At 43.9% G+C, this 25,660-nt stretch overlaps 1 protein-coding gene across 1 annotated transcript in view; it reads right to left on the reverse strand.

Annotated features, from left to right (window-relative positions):
* LOC132916794 (uncharacterized) overlaps positions 1 to 25,660 on the reverse strand; it is a 40,548-nt gene that overhangs the window by 3,446 nt on the left and 11,442 nt on the right. Inside the window, exons 2-5 of the mRNA XM_060977122.1 lie at positions 19,726 to 19,795; positions 17,616 to 18,064; positions 15,133 to 15,273; positions 8,288 to 8,473 (exon numbers count right to left, since the gene is read on the reverse strand). Coding sequence (XP_060833105.1) covers positions 8,288 to 8,473; positions 15,133 to 15,273; positions 17,616 to 18,046 — 758 coding nt within the window. The 5' untranslated portion in view covers positions 18,047 to 18,064; positions 19,726 to 19,795. The remainder of the gene's footprint in view (positions 1 to 8,287; positions 8,474 to 15,132; positions 15,274 to 17,615; positions 18,065 to 19,725; positions 19,796 to 25,660) is intronic.

Below are 25,660 nucleotides of genomic sequence, written 5' to 3' on the forward strand. Positions count from 1 at the left end.
CGTTGGAAAGGAAAAAAGGAGAATAAAAGGAGAGTATTCGTTCGGTAGGAAAAGTAACGTTAAATGGTTAGCGTTGGTAGGCTCGGCGGAACCGTTGGACCACAGCCAACGGGACTAATAATGTTCGATATTGCGAAACTAACAACGAGTGCCGACTCTCCCTCACTTTCCCTGCTGCGATTAATCTTCGCAGATTGCATTCCATCGCGTTTGTCCGCAGTTCCGCCATCGTGCACCGACAACAATAGGAGGAGTCGTGGGGATCCGCACGGCGACAAACCGTCCGCCTTTCACATCAACAGGGAACAAGGAAGCGATCGTGTTATTTCTATTGTTATCAAGAAGTTGATCAACGACAGGTAAACCAATGATCGACTACTGTAAATCCTCTTGGAGAAAAGAACCTTTTGTTGCACGAGAAAATCTTTCTCTTTCAAGGACCTTGGTGTTTAAATTTTCATTTCAGAAAAATCTTCCTGCATATAGTGTTTCTTATTTAACCCTTTGTACTGCGAATTTTATTTCAATTTCGTTAGCAGAAATCGCCAACGCATTTATGTGTTTTATTTGAAATTTATTTTAACCAAAGAATAAGACGATTTAAATAAATAAAGTAAAAAACAAATTCACTTAAATACCAGATTTATTCACACTATTGTTCTATTTCCTAATTTTTAAGTGTCATATATCATATCTTGAAAGAATTTCCAGGATGCAATCCTGCTTTTCTTTCGCACGTTTCACAAGAAAACGTGGACGTGAGTTACACTCGACATAGGAGTGCAAAGGGTTAAAGCGCGCCGCACGTATTTGCTCTTTACCGAGCGGGTGTAAATCGCGCGGCAAATAAGAAACGAGCGAATTTGGGGAAGGAACGGCGAATGGAGAATTTCAAATCGAGAGCTGCGACAGGCCAATGAATTACGAATTTATTTTCGATCTGTCGTTGCGGTATCAGCAACGATTGTATGCGCGTACGTATGTGTGCCAACGTTCATAATCATAACGCAATGTACGCAGAAACGAAACAGTTTTCTTTGCACGTGACTCTTCGACTCTCGATGGTCCACACGCCCGGTGAACTCCAACGATCCTGAAAACTCGCGTCTTTCGTTCGATCGGTTTACGCGCGTTAGTCGCGTAGTTCCGTTGGACGAGCGAGAGCTCCTCCTGTCGGTTCGTTCCAATTGCGTAAATTTGAGGTGGAACGAGCGTGGGTGGAACGTATTGGTTCGCAGCTCGTTTGCTTTTAAGACGATTACCTTTCATTGCCATCCGTCTCCTTGGGCACCTTGATCACGTAATACACGTGGCCTCCGTGGGTGGTCGTCATTTTGCTCGCGCTCGCGAATCCACGTCGTTCGATATCAACATCGGAGATACGCGACGAGTTTACTCCGGTTTTCCGCGCTACTTCCCCGAACCAGGCACTTTATTACACCTGGACGTGCTAACGATCGCGATATCGACTCACGGAATTGTCCATTGTCGTTCTTCTCTCGATCGCTCTTCCTCTTCCTCCCCTTTCTCTATCTTTCTCTCTCTCTCTTTCTCTCTCTGCTCCGTGTCTCTTCTTTTAACCGAACTCGATCTCCTCGTCACTCGTCGACGTTTTGCCTAGCGGTTTAAGCGCTTCCTCGACCCTGTCACCGAGAGAACTCTTCTGTGATTTCGCACGGACCAACTCGAACACCGGCGTAAGACTTTATTTTTAAGCGGATTCGTGGCGGGAGATGTTTGCAACTACCGCTCACTGTCTCTCTCGCACGCCCGCCCCTCCCACCCATCGAGCTTCCACCCCTCTCTTCAACTTCCCCTTTCTCTGTTTATCACGGAACGTCGACGCAACCCGTTATTTCAAGCCACGTCCGCGTTCAACAAAGTATCCTTCGATCTTTCTCAACGTGGCTTTCCAAGCTGAACCGCATCCTCGAGCTTTTTTAGACCGCGAGGAGAACGCTCGTTTTCGATATCGAGAACCGCTGGAATTCGATCTCGGAATAAACTCGGGGATGACTCGTCCTCTCGAGAACGGAACTCGAAACCAGAGCGTGTCACCGTACGCTTTTTCGTATTTGCACGGACGAAAAGACGGTTCGTGAGAACTCGGCGTTAGTTTGCACTCGGATGGCAAATAAACCGATGGAAAGCCGGCAGTTTGTTTCCACGTCGATCGTAACGAAACGCATAAGCTGTTCATCGATCCGCCTCGCTCGAAGCTGACCTATTTCCTCAAAGTCCTCGACCTATTTACTCCGATTCCCGTGCTGTCTGTCGCCATCCACCTCCGCCGCCCCCGTCAACGGGTTTATCCCGTTGCGGGTGTCGCAAAAGAGGCTGCTTTGCCTTTGTCGGTTGATCCTTTTCGTTGGAAAAATTATCTGGCGGATTCCCAGATAGGAACGAGGCAGCAGCTTTCACAGCGGGGAACCACGTCGCGTGAACGGCGACTACCTGGCAGATCAAACGACGACCATAGGTTTTCTTGTATTATTTACTCGCAATTATTTGCGCAACCGGCGTAAGAAGGTAGACGCGGCCAGCATCGATCCGATTCTGTTTATAACCGGTGTATCCTACACGTATGGCTTCCAGAGAAGTGAATTCTCAGCGATGCGCGATTTTTACAGACGGCCGCGATAACAAAGTTATCGGCGCTCTGGCGATTCCATAGTTTCGTTCGATCGAAGCTCGTGAAAACATCTCGTTATCCCTTGATCGGTTTCCATCGGGCGAAATAATCGTTCGGATGATACCTTTGCCCCCTTGGCGTTATAAATAGCTGCGAGTTCGATGCACGGAATTAAATATACAACGATGTTTTGCCTACGAGAGAGAAGATATTTCTCGCATAATGACAAGAAAACGTGCTGACACGCGAAACTCCACACCTACTTCTTTCGAATTACCCAGCAATTTCCACGTGCACAACGAGCGTCCAATTGATTTACTTTAGCGGCTAATAGGTGAGACATGCAGCTCACCCTCGGCAAACGACGAGATTACACCGGCAACTCGGCCCTTAAGGGGCTGAATGTCTCGCCAGAAGCAATTTGCTCGGCCGAATTCGTTACATATTTCAAGCGATGACATTTTCAAGATCTCGATTAACGAGCGGCACGACCTCGCGCTACGTGTGTGCTACCATCAGGGACGAGCGACTACGTGTAGTGGCTTCTATACACGCACCATCCTCTCTCCTCGTATTTGTCTGGTCGCTGATGATTTCACCGATGGGGTTGGCTAAGGGTGACGCGACGAGGGTGAGTATATGGGTCATGGCTAGTGGCGGAGTTCTTGCGCGCACTGTTTTCCGCTCGCCATCCACCACTGGCCCACTACCGTCTTTGTCCACGCGTCTAGTATTTCGCAACGGATGCGCGTTTCTTTGGTCTTGCAATTTATTGGTGTTGGGGTGTATTACGAGTGAGAAAATGAGAGAAATAAATTACAAGGCTGGCGATTTTCGATCAGCTACGAGTAGATACCGTAACGAAAAATACGGCTAACGAGCGCCAGGATTAGAAAACAATCTATTTTGCTATATTCGTTTACGCGATTATTTATGCTAATGGAATATACATTAGCGAAATTGGCCAAGGCGAAACATATTACGATAAGCTGTGCCATTGCTTGCGATCGAGTCTTTTTTACGTCTTTTAACGCGTGACATTGTTTTAAGGAAATCGAGTCGCTTTCACTCACGTTCCTCGTTACGTTGCTCTAACGAGCTCCGACTCGACCCATTCTCTCGTTTCATCTTCAGAGATCGTCGATTTCGATAGATGCAACGAAAGGGGATTCGCAGTCAGAGTCGCAGGATGGAGCTCGGTGTGAGAGATAATTCCCGAGAAATTCCCAAAATAAAAAATACGCCCACGACCGTTAAAGTCTTGGGAAGTCGAGACGTCGGAATTCTTGGTTACTTTAGAATTTAAAAAAAGAAAAGAAGATGATCAGGATGAGCGCGTGTGATTGCGACGACGAGTGTTCGAGTACATGGGATGCGTACAACTGCGCCATCGCGTAAGGCTGCGGTTGGTTTTTCCGCGACTGCGTCGTATACTCTCGTCGGACCAGGAAAATTCAGCCGGAGGAAAGGCGAGAAACGCGGACGTTAAACGCGAGCATGAACGAGTCGCCAATAAACAGACATGTAGGCCAGTGTGTTGGTCGCGGCAGCGACGCGACGCCACGCACCAATTGATTTCCTCCGCGGCAACCCACTGACTCGATCACAGACCACCGGCTTGTTATTCCAACCAATTTGCACCATCTATTTCATAAAACTGCGTACTAGCGCTACATGCTCAACTACGCGGTTCCAGCTTATATCTACAACTGCATCGAGTACGCGACTTTTCTGCTCTTAAGAACATCGTTGCAAAGCTTACGAACGCTGCAATTTTAGCTGCATGCGATGTAAGCGAACTGGCTGGAAGAATGGACCTTCCCGTGACAGTCCTTTCGGCTTCTCCCTTGAGCAACCTTGAGCAACGAGAGAATCTAACGAATTTGCCAGTGTGCCGTCGTTAACTATTTATACTAAGTTCGAACAAAATAGATCGATATAGGTCATGGTTCTCGGGGAACTCTTTCTTCTCTTTATTTTCTATCTTTGGTAGCCACGAAGACGGCGCAATGGTACGCTGGTCGCGGCGTATTGGTCCGTTTCTATTTTCAAGGAGCCGCAGCTCCGTATTCGCTAGAGCTTCTGGAGCTTACGACTACCGAAACTATGCGGCCGACCTTTGCTACGAGTCTGTCGGAATTCTAGTTTCGCGCTACGGGAATAGCAAAGGTCGATTTCCATCATTCTCGACTATCCTGCTTCTCGAGGATGAAAAGACTGCGAGTGGTACTTCGCGACGATAATAGGATTCTTTTGAAAACAAGCTTTTCAAAATGCTATATCGATGAATCACGAAAGTGAGCCGATATATTACAACGCACGCGAGGCTTACGAAGTCTCGCGAAGGCGATCGTCGATCGTATTGCGCGATAATTCTGAAACAGCCGCTAAGAAGCGCGTTTCCAAGGTTCGCGTTATTTTCCATGGCCGTGGAATTCCGTGCGCCAGCTATTTTCAAAGGAAACCCGTGACGGCTGAGTTTTGACCGACAGACCTTTTCGAACGTGCAAACAGCAGCTAAAGCGATTTCGTCGCTTCCGCAACGACGAGCAAAGGACGTAATCGAGATCGAACGGTGACACGTTCCGGCGCGGCGATTTTAACGGCTATCGCATCGTCATCGTGCGAAAATCCAACGAACGTTGAAGTGATGGAGGAAGAAGCTCGCGCGTATCAGCCTGACAGTAATCACCAGGGATCCCCATGGAAGGAGGTCCGATGCATTCGGGCGCACGCCGTACACCGCACACTGCCGACCACGGACAAAGGAAAACGCGGTGCACTGTGAACCAACCGATTGAGAGCACGGCTCTTCGTTGGTGCAGCCGACAGCACAACTGGCGGCTGTCCTACCGCACCTCTGCACATCCACCCACGCTATATCGATCGTTCCTCCTCTCCCTGGCTCTCCTCTACCCACTTCCTTCTCTTCCTCTCTTCTGCCACTATACTAGTACCTAGTATTCCTCGTGGTGGCGGTACTGTTAATAGTAGCATCGCAGATGCTATTTGTACATTGGCTATTCGGCTACTATCAAGCGCCAGCCACGCTTCTAATACGCTGTCTTGGCATCGCCGTGGCCAGACGCACATACGCCCTTTCGTCTTTTCCAACTTGCAGCCTCCGTTACGTCCGATCGCCCTCTTAGCGTTGCAGACGGTTTGGTAGACGGTGTAACGCGTCCTAGTCAACGTTTTCTCGGATGACAACAGGTGCGATCGACGTAAAAGCCTAGTATTGCGTTGGCAATTAAGTGATTGCGGATTTTATCATTAGGTGGTATTGACAAAATCTGCGATCACTTAGTTGCCGTAATAGATAGTGATCATTTCAGACATTGCACGCGATCGAATTGCCTGCGCTTGTGCAAAGGTGGAAATTTTGACTTTCAAATTAACACTTTACCGACCGCTATCGGTTAAACAGTATACGCACGTCCGACCGGCTCAAGCGCAGATTCTCCCTGGCTCTGGATCTGTTTTGGTTTAGACTCTCCAATACCATTCTTTTCGTTCATCGCGAACGGTAAGTTTTTCAAATTGATATAAAACTGCGGGAGCTCACAAAGCAACGCAACTGAGCAAGGTACCTTAGTACTAAATAACAAATTACTGCTCAAATAATGAGAAAAATTGTCGACGACAAAAAGCCGATTAATAAGCATTCAGTCGGTAAGCATCGGCGACAAAAACAGATTAATCAGCTATCGGTCGGTAAAGTGTTAAACTGTCGTTCCATTCGGCAAAAGAATTTCGTTAATGCTGCGTGAAACTCGAACCGGCGATTCGATAAGGGCGGAGCGATTTCCGTGTGTGCGTTTCGTGAAATTCAGCTTTCTGTTATTGTGATTTTATGGCGATTTAATCGCGCGCTCTGAGGAAAACACGTTTACTCGATTACTAGGAGAAGGAAGGAAGACGAGATTTCGTTAAACCGGTAGGAGAGGCGCAGGACTCGAGAGTTACGTAATTGGTCGCGGCGTAGTAGATAGCTGGTGGGACAAGGCGAACAATAGAAAAGGAAACGGCGGATGGAGCGTGGTTCCAAAATGTTTCCTCGTTGGCCGCGCGCTTCGACTCTCCGTACACAACGCATGTTTTGCAGGTAATACGCAGAACAGTTAGTTACGCAACATTCGTGCAACAAAAAGGAATCTCGTGACGAAAACTAAGAAACGATTGTGTCATTTCGCGCAACTCTAACCACCTTCTCCAACCTTTCGAGTCGTCGGACAAAATTTTTTAGCCATCTACGACTAAATTTACAGCGCTGTTCGAATTACGAGCGAATAAATCGTAGCAGCAACGGTCGTTTCTAGAGTATTCTAGCAAACTCGTTTTTCAAACACTTGTTGCCCAGTTCGTTTAACCGCGATCGAACACGTATCAGCGGAACGAACGAGCAATTGCGATCATCAAATACGTAGATCGAAGTCAAGGCAGCGATCGTAACTTCGTAATGACTTGGTAACTTTCGATACGCTTATTACGCGTGTTCGTCGCTTGCGTAAGAGGATCGTGTTATTTAAAAACGGGATGTTGTATCGTGAAAAAAGGGTACACGTAAGATACAGCTCCGTAACGCGCGGGTACGTTGCACCCTGAATTATCGATCTCCAGATCCCACCCTCTTTTTTCCTTTTTTTTTAACCCCTATTTACATTTTTCTTCTCGGCACGGCGATCAGCTGTGTATCACGCGAGTAATCATTTTTATCGTGCAAACAGATACGCGACGAGCAGTCTCCGGCGTGAAAATGTACACCGAAACGTAAAACGATACGTTGAAGACGGATTACGATTTAAAATGAAACGAAGTGGCGCGCGAGAGAGAAAGGAAAGAGATAGGGAAGCGAATGATCGGACAGCAAATGATTCATAAAACGATCGCGTCGCAATAAAGACACGCGTGAATAGCGAATGCGTAACGGTTACTCGATCAACGAGTCTGTTTACAACGAGAGAGCTTCGTTCTGCGTCTGCGTAACAGTCGCAAAGAAACGTAAATTGGTAGCGCGATACCGTTCGATAGAAAAAGATAACGGCAGAAAGACGGAGAAAAGCGGAGAGATCGAGAGGACGGCACGTCACTTCCGGTCCATTAAGAGCAACACCGGGGGGTCACTGGTGTGTTGCTAGCAGGGAGCTAATTATAATTATAAGAAAGGTAGTGGTTCTCATTTGATCGTGTACATCCAGATTTTTCGATAATTCTTCCAGATGCTTTAACAGCAGGGGTATCGGGTTACAAACAGATACGCGAGTTCCCAACGCGCAGGCAACAAAGCAAACCAACGTACTGCGATCTATGGCACGCCCTCTTTGTTTACGTCTCACTGCTACCAAACTTTCAGATATATTTATTGGGTTGGCACCTAATGACAAAATCCACAGTCACTTAGTTGCCAACCTAATACGTACAGACGACGCCATGTTTTCCATTCGCTTTCGCAATAGCGTTCGTACACGCGTCCCTCTAAATCAGAGAAAACGATCGCATTCTCGGATGATGATTAAGGTGACTGAACGAATGTAATACAACGAGGCGATCGATAACTTGAAGACGTAATCGAGAAGGTGCTAGGTACGAAACCGAAGGAAACCAAGCGAAATGAAACGAAAGCAAAGGGAAGAGAAAGAAGGACGAGAGACTTACCTGATTTGCGTGTGATAGGCGGGAGCTGTGTGTTCGGTGTGCGTAGTCAGCAGTTCGGCCGGAACGGTGTCCATGTCGATCGGTTGAGTCCTCGATATCGCGATAGGCTGCACCTGAAATACGCCGGGCGTTGTCGGTGAAGGTTGTGGACCTAACAACGACACGCGTACCATTTCCCTACCTTCGCTGTAAAAACAAACAGAACGAAAGATCGTTAAAATCGTGTTCAAGCGGATATTCAAATTCGATCATCTTACATTTTAAGGCGAGCTACTCGCACAGATCGCGGTGTATCCAGCAGAACGCGAAACTTAAAAGAGCAAAACGTAGTCGTACAACGATACAAGTAACGCGAAAATAACATACGATTTTTATGCAAAAGTTCGCAACATAAACTTGCGACGGATTCTTTAACCGTTTTATGTCGAAAAGTGCCAGTACACTTTGTATTTTGTATTTCATTGTTATCTTTTCAATAATTTTTATTGAACAAATCTCGAAATATTTATAAACTAATAGTACGCATATATAATAATATAGATGTATTTCATAACAATATTGGGTTGGCAACTAAGTAATTGCGGATTTTGTCAATACTACAAATGACAAAATCCGCAATCGCTTAGTTGCCAACCCAATAACAAATATGACGGGTGCTGTTGCGTCGCTTGTTCTCTTCACAATCGATTAAGACGAGCGATTTTTCGATTCGACCATTTTTCAAGGACCCCCCGACTCAAACGGTTAAGATGGCGATCCTTCGCAAGATTAGAACATCTAGTATTCGCCGTTTCGATTCGATAGGGGCGCGAGGTTCATTCCTTCGGAAATGACAGAAGACAGAAAATAAGATTACGCTGAATGAAGAGAACGTTTCAACGAACCGACTGCGTAATAGCTGGTATCGAGCGATTCATTATGTATCACCTACGACACGAGAACCGAATTAGTTAACGATGATTTATCACGAATTGCTTTCTTCCTTGGTGATAGTTTTTCGGTCGTTAAATATTTCGTTGGGCTCACGTGTTGCACGAATGGCATCGTGCCAAAGGATATGCTGACACTTGCCAATTTGTGAGATCGCTTGACAACCCAGTATGTAGATATACTAAAACCGGAAACATCAAAATGTCGTTAACTCTGATCGAAAATTGTTGTTTCTCGTTAACGTGGCGAATCGCGATCAAATAGAATCGATAAGAGCTTAGCCGAACGATCGAATTCACCGAAGTTGCTTTTAAAAACAGTGCAACGCGTCCTTTGAAAGTAATTCCGTTCTTATCTTGCCATAATAAAATTACCCACAGGTTAGTTCATTTGCCAGGGGAAGAAGAAAGAACGCGTGTAAAATAACGTGGTGCGACCTTGGTTGGAAGATGGTAAAACGAGGAATTTGCCTCGGGACGGATCGTCGCCCCATTCGTTCAATGGCTGTTTGCCACCACCCTGTGGCGTAAACGGTGACCCTCTCACTTTTCAAGGGGCGCCCCACGGATTGCGGAGAAAGTGTTTAATCGATATTTTTCGACGGCGAAACTTTGCACACTGGAAAATTCTATGCACGGATCGCTTCCGATTATGTCTCGCAACCACAACTAACCGCTTTCGCTTCCTCTTCTTATTTCATTATCAATCAACTATCACGCTTTATATAGAAACGCAGCGACTTGTCTCTTTACTACGGAAACTCTAGTTTCCATTTATAGATGGCGAACGGAATTAAATATCGACCGAGCGTTTGTAGTCGCGATAAATGAAAACGATTGGAATTAGATAAATTATTAATCACTTAACGATCTGACGGTAAACATTTTATCGAGCGAAGCTTTACTACAAATGTTTTAAAATACATCGAATGGTTGCTGCGCCAGCTATGACCTTTTTGTGGACATTTATTACGGATTACCAGATTTGCCGGAAATACGCGGTGTTCGTCAACTATCGCGCCAACGCATTGTGTATCGATGCGCGGTTAATCGTGCGACAATTTGCGCCAGTATACGTTCCATTGGTATAAACAACGATCAACGAATCCGCTCGTTTTCAAATTGCAAAAATGGAACGTGCTCGAATACTATGCATTACAAAAGCACGATTTTATTATCGAAACCACGATAACGCGACGTATATCAAAATGGCTCAATGTTATTGCGGTTACCGACCAACTATACACCCTCTACTGTTATGGCAACAAGACGCGATGGCTCGAAAAAAACCGACCTGTTACCGAGCGTAGCGAGTCATCCTCTTACGCAATCGGCACGTTCTTCCATGTCGACTTTCGCGTCCAAGTGGGGGAGCAACGGGAAAAAAGAAAAAAAGAAAAAAAAGGGAAAGGAAGGGAAAGGTAGAAGAAGAGGGTAAAAAAGAACGAAAGCGGAAAAGAAAAGGAAAAGAACAAGAGGCAGTTTTACGCAAGGGAAACGAAAGAAATCGAAAGGATGGAGAAGCAAAGCCGAGGTCTGGCTTGGAACCGGTTTTACCATTCCACGGTCACGCGACTTTTCATCCCGATGCAGCCGGTTACGAAGAAATCGATCTTACGACGATAATGCACGAATGTTACGCGCGTTCAACCAGAGAAATCGACCTGCGTATATATACGTAGATGCAGGCTATCGAACAGCACGCGCGTACATGCGGCAAATACGATCAGGGAAAAATAGAAATACAGAGAGTACGCGTGTTTACGATTATTTCAACAAAAGCGTCTCGGCCTGCTATACTTTGGCCTCCCATTCCCCGACACCCACGTTTGTCACGTTCGCCACGTTTCCTACGGTAGCATGCGGTCTGACGTCATGGTGCATTTAAACACCTACGCTATACGATTTAAACTTTAGACCTTGAGTTTGTGATATCATCCCGCGCCGATGATGATCTCGGTATGTCGAAATGTTTTTCGTAACTGTCACCAGACTTTACCCGCGAGCAAATACCCTCCCCGACCGTGCCTTTTATTTCAGTCGATATATCCAACCGGTCGATCGTCACGCCACTATTTAACACGCGTTAATTGGAAGCTCGACGTTCGATTTTTCTAAGCGATATCGACAGTGTTAATGTCATGTAATTCGTACGATCCATATGCTACTTCAAATCGAACTTATACCTAAATACGTATAAATTATATACGTGTAAATTATAATCAAGTAGGTACTTATTAAATTTTAACCCAGTTTCGTAGACAGGCGTCTTCTTGATAGAAAAACACACTGGAGAGTAATGGCATCGACTATTGTACGAATAAGGGGCGGATGGTCGATGAATGATACGTGGGCGCCACTGCGTCTATAACCCTACGAGGTCGACTTCTCTATACTCGTACCCAAACGAGACCGTCCTGTGATATCGAAGAAAATTGATATTTCCAGAGAATGAAATCAGGGACAGACGCGTTATTTTACCAAGAAATCGTGACAAATTTTACGGTAAGAATTTCAGTCGCTTCTCTATAAAAGAAGAATCTAAAGAAAACATGTCGATGGTAAACGGCCAAACACGCCAAGATTTAACAATGATTAGATGAGTAAATATTTTAAATTCGTCACGGGACGTGAATTATCGGCTACTGCTTCGATCGAGATTACCCCGTGTTTTTCATTTTGGGGTACGCCCATTTCGTTTCTACTCGGCGGCATATTTTTAACTCCTTACGCTCGCCAGAATCTATGTAACGACATATAGCACATGCGATCGGTTGTGCGCGATGGACGAGTGTGTGAAAAGTTGTACAGGATCGTCGAAAGAGTTTGTATGACGCGGCACAAACTCCCACATACGCCGCGTCAATTTATATTCATAACTGAGAGGAATTTCTCGTTGGAAACCGGCTTTATTCATCTCGATTTGCGCGTGCTTCCCGCTCAAATTTTCCGAGCGGCACGGATGAACGAACGAAAGACGGATATCACGTCTTAAACGTTTAACCGTTTTAACCGTTTAATCCGTAAAAGGAGACACGTTTGAAACGCGATTCTTCGTCGTGAGCTCGGTGATATACATTACACAGGCTGATCACGCATGACCGACTAGCGTTGAGCTTCGATATAACGCTTAAATCTAAATTGTACATACGAAATAAAAACCAGCAAACAAACGTTTCATTTTTTTTTTTTTTTTTTTTTTTTTTATAGAAACGAATAATTTTCATACTATCGCAATAAATTACGAAATCTAACGTTTACGTCGGTTGCCACGCTTTCTTTATCGAGTTCGCTCGTTAGTGAAATCCGGAAAATAAAAAACTGCAAGTTAATCGTTGGAACGAATGAACAAAGCACGTGTATACGTATCGTATGTGAAGATATAGAAAAAAATAAACGTTAGAAAAAATAAATGATAGCCAAGCAAAGAGAGATAACGTTATTATCAGAGTGGGCTAAAGATTTGACTGTATGTATTTCAATTTGTATTTCAATTGGCGATAACGACTTGAGCATGTTTTACTTTGCGATGTTCTATTTCTTAAACAGAAACTTAAACGAACAAGACATTTTGTAAGTGAATCTGGTAGCGTATTTCAGAAAGCTGATCTTTAGACGCTCGATAATTAATCTATCGACGATCGTAAAATAAAAATGTGCATTATTGTTAGAGGTTGTACTTGCAACGCACTTGAACCGTATACGAACTACGCTTCGCCTCTAGCTTTAGCTTTAGAATATAGTAGTAGTCGGAAAAAGGAGGTAGTGTAGTATGTATAAGATGAACATTAAGTGCAAATTACTAGGTTAACTCGAAAACGTTACCTCCCCGAGTGGCGGTACCGGTTTAACAAAAGGAAGATCCAAAGATTCGAAAGAAAGGGTTCGTAGTGTGTCAAGATGGCTCGTCGCCATGGTAACTAGCCAGAGAGTACTCGTTCTCTTTTGCATTTTCACCCTCAGTAACTACCATGTTTCTCCCATCTCCACCTTCCCCTTTTACTACATTGGTTGGTTCGGTTTATAGACTTTTCAGAGAGAATCGATTGCACGGTAATACGCGTAATCATCGTCAACGTGTAGAACTGGAAGTGTACGCACAACTAATCTCTATCATCGTGCTTAAAATAGAAACAAATGAGCGATTGCAAGAAAACTATCGAGATATCTTCTTTCGATACGACTGCGTTCGAACGAATGGTAATTTGAACAGCGATTAATTTTATTGAAGTCACTGCTTCAATTCGCCATGCTCTACCAAGCAAACGAACGATCGTTCTGTTTACCAATGAATAGCCTAAAAAAAAAAAGAATCATACCTGACAGATGAGAATCCGTCAGCTTCCCGTGGCCGTGGCTCGGGAACAATGACGAGAAGCTCCTGTAAATACTCCTGGCATGCAAGTTCTTTCCCCTGAACTTCGATCAAGCTCAACCGGTATCACTCGGTAATGCTAGACACTCGCGAAAAAGGCACACAGGGCTGTCGACCGATGCCCAGGTACGACACGAACTAAACTTCGGCCTCCGGGAAACGAAGCTACGCGTCGCGAAATCGATCGTAAATCTTCGGTACCACGCCTGCGTTTATAGGCTTCCCTTGCTCCACCTTGTCTGGCTTTACACTGAGAACGACCCACGGCACAAGGCACAACCCGACATCGCGTCGAACAACTGCGACGGTGCTATGCTCTGTCGGCGCTTTCGCGAAACATCCCATTATTCGACGCGCGCTGCCGATCGTTCGATTACGTTCGGACCAGTTTTTTTTACAATTTAGTTCTGTTTCTCACATGATAAAAATAACTTGATCTTTTTGAACGTTTGTCGTCGCGTGCATCGACATTAAGATATAGGATATATCATTAATTCCTTCGCTTTGTTAGATGCGTATGCTTCATTGGCATTCTTCAGATTATTGGTATTGCATATACATATTATGCAACATAACATTAGATCTAATACTATTTCGATTGTATAGTTATTTGGATAGATTTATGTGGCATAACAAGATATATCACATATAGACGCGCGTAAATTCGTATTTGTTCATGTGCAAATTCTAAGGATGACATCATGCCTTACCCCAAGGCAGTTGGAGAATATTTTAAAACCTCGAGAATGATGTCAATATCATTACCTTTTATGTTAACCTACTACAGGTTATTTGAGGAATTACTCACCATACAAATATGTTAAAAAGAACTTTTTACCGTAATTCGCAATTTGTCAATCGACATCTGTGTATGCATTCCTATGAGAGGTAACTTCAGATGGCATAGAAAATTAGACGTGAAAGATTCTGCGGAAACCTGTTTATTCAGCTTAAAACGAAATTTAATTCCGAACGTAATGTTGTCGAAAACCGACATTAAGTATTCCGTGCGTGTGCTTTGTCGTTTAACCGGATCAAACACGATAATGATCACACCAGGCAATAAGTAGAAGTCTATTAGGGAGATCGCGCGTGGGCGGAGGTATCTACATTACCAAACTACAGCTAGTAACGCTTGACTCCAACCTCATCGATGAAATGCAATCTCAAAGAAAGAAATACGAACTGTTAACTGCTTGTAATGACTATGCGGAACGAAAAAAATATGGATTACATAAATCTGTATCGTCGACTTTACGTTAATACATACTTAGTATGTATTGTGACGATAAAAGAATTCTAATCGCTAAAAATTATACGCTTATCGGAAGATCTTATGTAAAAAGATAATGTTCCTGAGAACTCTCCATATCGATATTTAATGTTTAACGTATCGGATGACGTGACACATAACGGCACACGACATGTATGTATATACATATATGTCATATATGTATGTGTATATATATATATATGTATGTATCCCTAAGTAAGTACAAGTGCAGCAGCACGGAAGGAGAAAGAATATTTCAATTACTTACTCGGTATCAGGTACAGATGCGATCATAGAGGGTATGCGGCCGTTGTGGTCCATAAACCGATTGATCTCCGGCTCTTCTTGAACAGGAGTCTCGTATACCAAAGTTTCTACCATTGATCCTTTACTCGAACCAAAGGAAACTCTAAAAAATCCAAGATACTTTTTTAGTCTGTAATATTTAGAATTATGTTATTCTTATATATGTGACCGCGTGTATCAGCGACAAGATAATGAATATAAACGAGATAAAACAGCAGGGGAAGAACTATTGACATAAAAAACATTATTAGCCGCGCGGAAAGCCGAAAAAAATAGTTGCCGTAAACCTCAATTTCCTATCGCGTGACAGTACTCGAAGCAAGTGAATCGGACACTCGGCAACCGCAGGAGCAGGCGGTCCGATATCAAAATCGAAATCCCACGATCATGGGATCGAATTACAGGGATCGAGAGCAGTCAGGATTAAAACTACGAGTGTCTATCTTATACAATGTACAAAACACGGTGGCACCAAACTTTAAAAATATTATCAGAGGACAATTGCTATAATTTGTGCACACATATACGTATATCACAGTTCTATCGATTATCGTCGAAACACAAGTATAGAATTTTTGACAACGAAATTTAACATTCTAAACTAAACTAACTAGAAATTAAAATAACCAGTATCTTATCCTGTCTATTTAACTTGTCTATTATGTATATACTCCGATTTTATCTTCTTTTGAAACATGGTTGTGATCTAAGCTGGAGCGGTTGTCAGTACGGTGCTGCCACATGACGACAGTTTTGCTCAACAGAACTATAGTGAAGAGGGTAATACAGAGATACATCGTATAGAAAGATGCTTAAAGTCACATGGTTGCATAGTTGTACAGTAACGTTCTAAATACTATCGTTGTTCTGTTCTCTAACGTACGTAGTTCCTTTCTACTTACTACCTTGTCTGTGTCACTAACCCGAATTTTTCTCGATGATGTAACTGACTCGTAATTGCTCGCCCACGCGTTGCTTTCTTACTTTCTTACTTAGAAAACTAAATGCGTTCACCTCAATTTTTTTATACTTCAGCGCATTATAATTGCATTAATTCTTCCTAAAATTCGCGGAAAAAAGGAAATATACGATACGTTACGCTATTCGTATTTCAATTTTGTGTTTCAATTTTTTATATCGTTTTTTAACAGCTCTTTCCGATTATTTTCTTTGTATTCTTTTTTCACGACATTAATGCAAACAATGTAAAAGCTGTAAGTCTAATTGAATAGAAACTTACTCTGTAAACAACCTTCGGTTAAAAATGATTTTATAGCTGTACTAACGGAAAGAGGTTGGTATGTGTTAAAAGTACTGGATAGTTTCAGCAAACACCTAATTAAAAATACTGTTGAGTGGGAGGTTTCCCCTTTTAACGTTGCGTTATCGCGTGACAGTTGAATTTACCATATGTGACTTATCCGTTCATCCATCGTTACTAAATTAAGAAATTTCAGAATTAAACATTTCGATAATACGTTTTTATGTACTGAAAATCATTGAATCTAAGACCTTATATCGCGGACTAAATAAATAAAAGCGGAAAAGGAAATACATAGGCAGAAAATTTTTTAATGCTATTGTATCTGTAACGTCCGATATAAGGCCTGTATTATACTAAGGTTTGTTCAAACACGGTCCATGAGACGTGGAACGACCATGAGCTACCTTAACGTATAAATGTCACGGGAGTTCCAGCGACTTGTTCCGCAAAGCTTGAGTCACGTTTTCTACTAAGTGGCATTCAATTGATAACGTAAATTTCTTAATATCGTATATATGTATACGTATACACTCGCAAGGAAATCCTATCGCGAATTCAATCGCGAAAGAAATAAACAGCTACGATCGTAGGTATCTTTGTGTTTTTCAAAGCGATAGATACAATTTTAACTCGGCTAACACTTCCAAACGTTCCACCTTGACAGTGAAACGACTCGCTACGATCTCCTTTTCCGTTTGATGGCGAGCGCCATTGAAACAGCGCTCGCGTGAACGTTATAACCGCCAACATCTTCTGCCTGCTGAATTTTTCCTGCAATTCTGACCGATACGTATGTACTTCGAGTTTTTTATTATAGCAAAGAGAACAATACGAGAAAACTACGTATATCGCGATCGAACAAAAATATCAATGACGCACGATAGATGCTTTCTACCACTATCTCGAACGATAATTTCGATATAATAATAGCGCGTGTTCAAGGGTAAAAAGATGGACAATGACCGTGAATTACCAGAAATAGCAAAGAATTCGGGAGAGTCGATCGCTCGTACTAGTTTTGATACAGCAGAGGAAAGAGGTTAAAGACCGAATGAACCAATTTAGAAAGGTGATCTCGATACGACCTTTGAACTCTCTCTCTCTCTCTCTCTCTCTCTTTCTCTCTCTGCATCAACTTTATCTCTATCTCTAGCCTGGATATTCGTCGTGTTTGCCCCTACCTTTTTAGACTAGTGTGCTTGGCTCCGTTGAAAATTTTGTTCTTCCGATCGCTTCCGACCGTACTGGCCTCGCTGTTTATGCTGTACAGGCTGTCATCCTTGGTGACCTTGGACGTGTGCAAAGTCGATTTTTTCACCACGGTGCCATTGTGTTTCGGGCTTTCGGCCGACATTCCGTGTTGCTGCTGCTCATCCTGCCGGTGATGCTGCTGCTGGTCACCAGCGTGCTCCTCGATCTTCGTCGAAACGATCATTGTTTTTCCCGTGTCAACGTACTTTTTCGGGGAAACGGTGATTACTTTGCCTGTCGGCTTCGTAGCGATAGGGGGCCGTTCTCTCAGATTCTTCTGTAACTTACTAGCACGGTAATTGGCCTGATTCGAGTCTCCCGGTGGTGGTTTGTCTTCGGTCGGCAACATGTACGACAACATTGTCCTTTCTCCGTTCACCTGTGCGAGAAAAAAAAAAAAACCAAGCGATTCCTACTTTGCGGAAAAGGGAAACGATGGTAATTGGTAGGACAGATGGCTGGGGCAACCTGGCAACACAAGCGCACAAGTCGATTTCCCTGCGCTGGAAATCATTGGCGTATCCTCATGCTCGTGTCCGGTGCTAATCGAGCCACGAAGGAAAGAGGTTGCGCTTGAATTACCAATTGGAACTAATTACACCATCAGCCGTGAGTTAGTATCCGTTAACGCTTCAACGATCTCTATGAAACGCTTTCTTTTCTCTAACGGATCGACATTGGTGGTATTATAACTGTAGAAACGATGCGATCCGATAGAAACGCTTCTGTCATTGTTGTCGTAAATCGTAAATGAAAATTTTCGAACTATCACCGTGGAAAAAGTTGAAACGAACGGTTCTTCGAAATCTATTGGCGGATTAAGGCGTTTTTCAGGTTTCTAGTAAGAAGAGGTTTGGAACAAGTTCAAGCGGTTCTTTAACGTGAGGATTTTAAAGGGGAGAGAAAGGTACGGCTGGAACGGAGAAAGAAACGAGAGGATCTCGGGAACCGTGACGGCAATCCAAGACGTTAGATCACGCTTCACCACATTGGATCCCGTTCACTCTCAAAGGATGCGGTGAGCAAGGATATCGTGACTCACCGATTGTCTCTTGTCACTTTAGATTTCCGTATCGTGTATCTCGACGATCATCTCTGGCGAGTTCGTGTATGGATCGATTGAAACGAACAACTATTACTGACAAAAAGTAAACTATGGTAGCGCACGCGAGTCTACGACCGATGGGTTGACAACTAAGTGATTGCAGATTTTGCCATTAGGTGGCATTGACAAAATCCGCAATCACTTAGTTGCCAACCCAATACATATAATTATACACTTACGTCCGATCGTTTTCATAACGCTTTTCCGTTTCTAGGCGAGAGAAATATACGAAATACGAAGTTCTATGGGCGAAAGACGAAAGGAAGAAAAAGGCGCGCTCGTCGGATAAAACGGATAACGCGAACTGGTCGACAGAACGTCAGAAACCTACGACGACCGAAAGGTTATGGAAGGAACGAGGATGTCGGACAAACCTCTTTGCTCGCGCTTCGTTCAAACTCCATTCCCGCCCCCTTTCCTTCGATTACGTCATCCTGCAATAGCAGGCTCTCCCTCGTCTATATCGGACCGGGCGCCGCCGCTTTTTTCCTATATCGACTGGCTGTTCCGCCAGCGCGAGCCAGGCGCAGCTTGCAAATCGCGTTTCGTTTCATCTTTGCCCGCCGCTTTGCGATGCGCTCCGGGGCTTGCCGATGCATTTCAGTCGACACGTACGCCGTACACTCGATCATTGCTTTTTCTTTGTCTTTCGTCGATTTCACCGAACGTCGTAGTCGCAATAACGACAAAGAAAAAAAAAAAAAAAAAAAACAAGTAGACAGCTAAAATAAAATCAATATCGGCGGCATTGTTGGAGCGGATTCAATTGACCGAGTAAAAGCCGTATATGGGAGTGTGGTAAATTCGGCGGCGATTAGCCGCGGAACATCGTACGTATTCTCGAACGGTTCTGTCAGGGAATTCGTGGCAGAGAGGAAGTGCATTGGAAAGTAATAAAAAGACATCGGGTAGCATTTCATTCTTAGGATACTTACGCTGTGACCAAGGAGCCTTCGAGTCGGTGACTTTTAAAAGGCTGGCGTGCTGGACTGGCATTTGGGCTACCTGCAACACAAACGCGATATTTCGTGTCAGAGCATCGCCTAGAATTTGGACGAGAGGCCTATTTCGAGTGTCGAAGCTCGCGGTATTTTAACGCGAATGGCATGCATTCCAGCGTATCAGCAGCGTGCTCCGCTGGAATTTAAAACTACAAGAAGAAAGAAATATCACCGAGAAAATATCAGCAAGAAGCGGCGCTCTGCATTTGCTTTGGCAATTCTAAAAATGCCATTAGTCGCGGAACCTGGAAATCTCTCGGTAGGTTGGGTTAGTTTCAACCCTGGCCGTCGAGGATCGCTCTTTTTCAATGGGCAATGCGTCAACATTGTCAGCAGGCGTGGCACGGGACGAAGCGGGAGCAAGCGATCTCGTTGGTTGAATAGGCACCTGTTTTCGCAGACAGGTGACACAAACGCGTACAACGCGGACTGTATGCAAACGCGTGAGAACCTCGGGATAGACCGAGGGCAATGACTGCTAGAACAGCGCGGGTGCGCCGACAGACGAATGTCTTGAAAAAAAGTACCACCTTCGACCGTCTGCCTGAGCCCTCTCGCTCGAGATTTCCACTGCCAACTGCCACGGACTTGTCTACTCGACAGACAAACCCTCCGGAGAAACCTACCATGTATTCGACGATGCGGGTTTTACAAGTCGTGCGCGTCTTTCGCTTTTTCCTTTCCACCGTCATTTCTCACGCCGGCCAGAAACATCGTTTTATCAAAGATGTGCGCCACTGCCTCGCGCGACATCTTTTTGTATGCAACGTATGAACGCGGAGAACGATAAGAGCGGATCGAATTCTATCGTACGTGGTATTTCGCAGAACGAACGATCTCCGCGACTGCGAGTTTATTTACGTGGGATTATCGGTCTCCGGTAACTGATACTTGCAGGAATGGAGGTGGAAATTTAAACGAATTCTGCCACGCGTGGATACGAGAAGTTTCTGAGAGTCGGTGATTCGTGAAATATGGATTTACAGGAAACAAATCAAGAAATAAAATTTGTGTTCAAACACATCGCATATCTGGAAGATGCGGGTTTCGTTCGTGGTGTGTAAACTGATCCAAAGGGCATTAGAAAGGAAACTGGAAGTCGAGAAACTTATCAACCGTTTAAACTAGTTTAAGCGAGCAAAGCGCAAACGAAGTTACGGATACGTGATTGCGTTTTTATCGTACGATTGGGTCGCGCGTCGCGCGTCGTGATCACGGTGCATGACAACTCGCTATAGTTCGGTGCATCGAGCCACTAAATTGATAAATTTGCATGATCCGCTATTCACGGACAACGTCGTTTTACGACGCAGCAGTGATTGCAATCACGCTCTCCTTTCCAGTTACGATGATCGTACGCGATTCCTTTCGTCACAGCGAGCGTCCGCTTTCATCACTAAGGCTGAACGATTTAATTGTTGCAACTAGTCATCCACCGTTGTCAAGGTAAAAGAGAGTCTGCTTTTGTTGGCCGCGAACGTTGCACTATCGCTGTCTGCTTTATCGTCTTTTTTGCAAAAAGCAACTCGCGTGTCATTTCTTCGCTGTAATACGATACCGACTCGTGTCGTCGTAGTAATCGAGTTGCATGCCTTTCCAACACTTTCGGTTCGACCAAAGTTTTTTAACATTCGCGCATGAAATTTTGTCAACCAGCGACAGCTATCGATTATGAATCGCATTAACATAACGTTTCTGTTTTACGTTCGGTAAGACGAACACGCGATGCTTACATAATTGCGAGACTCCAATATTGGAATTGTCGTAAACAGGGGGCTCCATACTTGTCACCGTTAACGTTAGCGCGCCTACGTTTCATCTCATATGACCGCGTTATTTACAAGCTGGTCGCAATGTATGAATATAAAATGGTTTGACCAACCGTGGATACTAATCAATTCTGAGGTTTTACTCGCAATGTTGAATTGTAATTAGAATGGTCGGCGATGCGAGAAATTTGCACAGTCCTGAAATCGGTCATCTCTGTCAACGCGGAACGATCGATAAAGCGTATATCGTAAATATCCAGGCAAATTCGAATATGTATATATATCGTACGGAAAACACGATAACAGTTTCGTAGAGAAGTCTGTACATGAAACGGACAGGCGTAACGACACGTTCGATGTTTATTTTAACTATGTTAAAATACACGCATCGTAATCGTCGAGTGTAGAAGCTCGCGCATCGTTTGCTACTCTTTGACGCCTCCCTCTTACTCCCTTTACGTCAAACGATTATGCTTCGATGATAAAAGCGATTGAAAAATGTTTATTTCCGGCCACGAACTTCTAACGTTATATCGTACGAGATTTCCGGTACCGTGACTTCCTGTTGCTAACAGTTCCAGCACCTCCTCAACGTTGAAGACGGTCGAGAGGCAGCGAGTGGGAAAATAAAAAGCCGATGCTATTAAATATAGCTTTCACGCTTATACGTATACTACATAGCAAAGTTTGCGATAGGAAAATCTTGCCACAGTAATTCTTGATTGCTCGTTGCTGTGAAGATCAAGCTGAATAATTTGTTCTATACGTAAATCATTTGAAAAAGTATCGGCCTCTGCGTCGATCTCGGTTTATGTTTGCTGTTTAAATTGCACGTATCATTGTCGCTAAGTTTCCTGTTTCGGCACATTTAGGTAGAATAAATTGTACGTACATCGGGGATATAGTCTCTGTACGTTAAACGCGGGCTTGTCGACAACACGGACGCGAAATAAATGATTCTCACGACTTGTGGGAACTTTGTACGTCCGACGCGATTCGCTCGTAAATTCAGCGGAGGATCCAGAAGCCTTTCTTGGGAAGAGCAGCGTATCGAAACGTGGAGAAGTACGTGGGTACATTTTCGAGCCTTTTTCTATGAGATTTAAAATTTGCTTGCAATTTACATTTTGATATCTCTGTCCGATTTAATTAATTGATAAAATAATTAATTAAATAAGTTAATTATATACATAATATTTTATATCTTACACCATCGTGTAAATTCAAAAGCTCGCCTCTGAAGATCTTCCGTTCTTTAAGTCGACGATAGATTTCACAGCTTCTTCTCGTTTTTTTTTGTTTCTCGGCGAAACAACAAATTACACCAAATTAGCACTTTGCACGAAGGAGACGCCAATTCGCGTCTTATATACTTCATATCCTATAAAAATGTTCACTACCGTTAAGTAAAACAGAAAAAGAAGCAACGATTGCTATAGATAAAATGTCACGAATGTGTTTTTACATTGCATGCTTGAATAATACGAAACCCCAATTATATAACAGTAATATATAATACGAAAACCCAACCTAACTCTCGGGAAGTTCGTTCCGGTTTTTAAGGAATTTAATAAAATAATACAGTTTATTTAGTATCTCTCCATCGCTAAAATTGTTTCCAAGCATATCGCGCTAAAAAACGTTACCAGAAGTATCTTTAATATGCTCATTGATTTCTGATAAAATATTACACTTGTTAAACGCTGCTCGGTATGTCCGTTCCGATTTTTAAGGAATTCTTAACTGTTTTTAAGGAGAATTTTTAAGGAGAGATTCTGGAAGGATGGAATGTTGAAGTTACGTGAAAGACGGAGAAAGGTTGTAGAACAGAACGGCACCTATATAATTCGACAAACGTATATCGAATCGAGATGTAAATCGGAAAGAACTTTCCAACATTTCCGATCTTTTCAATCACTCCAAAAAATACACGAGAATTGAGGTTATACGCTCGTCAGAGCATACCGCCCTCAAAGTGTTAGTAATTTCGCTCCTCCGCCGTTCCCTGTCCAATTTTTGTCCTTCGACGTTTCTCTCTTGCTCCTTTCCTTTAATTTTATCGGTATCGTCGTTCCACTCCACTTATCCTTATTACCGACGCGATTACTTTTAATACGATTCAATCGCTGTCGCTATCGTTACCCATCGATGCGTTTCGAGATCGTGCTCCTCGAACGACCAAACACCTTTTCTCGGGCCAAGTCGTGTCTCAAGAGAGAGTATCAAAGTGTGCATATCTCGACGAGGATGCTCAAAGGGAAAAAGAAGCAGGCTCGAGTCTAGGCTCGTCACGACGCGACGATCCGAATCGTGATGAAGAAAAGAGGAAAAGGTAACGGAACTCGGCCGGTAACATCCGTCCACGCGTGTTGCTTTTAATGGTGTACGCGGTGATCACGGACCAGGAATAGAAGAAGACGATTGGCCAATAAGCTGAACCAGGCTGAGAAGAGCGCGGGAAGTTTGCTCTCCGATAAGGAAGCACGTAATAATCGGTTAAAATATCCGTCCGTTACTCTCCTCTGCTTCGTTTTTCTCATCCTCTTTCTTGGTTCATCGCTTGACCGAACGAGCCAAGCCGAGCCGAGTGTCTCTCTTCTCTCGTTCCTTTTTTTCCTGCTCGACGCGTCTCTGTCACGGGTATTAACGTAACTGTAGTACCGAGCGAACCGTAATACGAGCGCGCGCTTCTTCTCGTATGCGTAAGAATCTTCGGCTACGAGTTAAGTCATCAGGATTACAGATGCCGTGTACATATTTCTTTGCGAATGCGACGCACGTCTGTGTTCTGGATGCTCCGCTGGTGTTCGGTGCATGCCTATCTCTACCTACATTCTCCGTATGCACACACGCGCCGCTGTCCGCACGACACGACACTCCGTTCTCAACACAGGTCGGTGAAACGAGTCGTCGGATAATTAGATATCCGATATCGTTCTCCGTGGTTGACTCGCGCGATCTTTTCTTCTCGCCTTGAGCGCTCCAGAGATCGGTCGTGTCTGCGTTTGTCTGTGCGTTTCTGCTTTCTTTGCTCTATCTGATGAATATACAGTACACGAGGATACTTAGCTACCGCGATTTAGATGGTACACTGATTTCTTTTGCCAAAGACAACGTAGTAACGTAGAAACAATGCAACAGCGATATCGACAATAGCAGTCGATCTGCTTCGTCATTCTAATAATTATCTTACTTAGTATTCCTTCAAAGTAGTTTCCACGTGATTGTTGAGTCATAGAGGAAATTCTGTTTTTAGCCTGTTAATGTGCAAATTTTTTATCATAATGTCTTTTACCGTATGTACATAAATATCGATCGCTGTACCCACCGAACACCTTATTAATTATTTCAATATACAAGTTCGTCTATATAGTTTCCATCTATATAAATGTACATTTCTGCCTCTACATATTACTCTTAGGTTGGCAACTAAGTGAGTGTGGATTTTGTCATTAGGTAGTAATGCAAAATCCGCAATCACTTAGTTGCCAATCCAATATCTCTCCTAATGGACGTTTTACAAACGTACACCAACGAAAGCTTCCAGATCCAACGAAACTCTACGTAGGAAGAGAAATCCAAGTCACGATAACTTTTAATCTTCGAAATTGTTATTCGGATCGCCAATATGCCCTGCTACTTTCTCCAGCTGGCAGAATTAGCCGACTTAATCCCGGCAGATTTCATAAACGTAGTAGCTTTCAAGCGCCCTTTTATCGCGAAATGCATACAGAAGCGAGAGCCTCGCGTCAGCGAGGGAGAGCCGTTCGCTCTTCATTCTCCCTTGTAGCGAATAAGAGAGAAAACGATCGCTAATGTACGTACACGTACTTACACAGAGAGCGATTCATCAAGGGATACAACGGATTCCATGACGCGACGCGATTTTCATTTAATTCCGCGCTCTGCCAAAGAGAGTGCAGTTCTCGTCGTTTACCTTACGTTACGGCACGAACAACGGACTGTTGTTTCGTGGCCGAGGTTTCAACGTTTCCGGAAGCACAGATACGCGAAGCAGAAACGCTTTCTCGTGCAACGACGAACAAAAGGTCTCGACTAAATCGTTCGTGGCGAGGAAAGATCGACCAAGTTTACAGCTA

The sequence above is a fragment of the Bombus pascuorum genome, chromosome 2, assembly GCF_905332965.1.
Source record: "Bombus pascuorum chromosome 2, iyBomPasc1.1, whole genome shotgun sequence".
Classification (NCBI taxonomy): Eukaryota; Metazoa; Arthropoda; class Insecta; order Hymenoptera; family Apidae; genus Bombus; species Bombus pascuorum.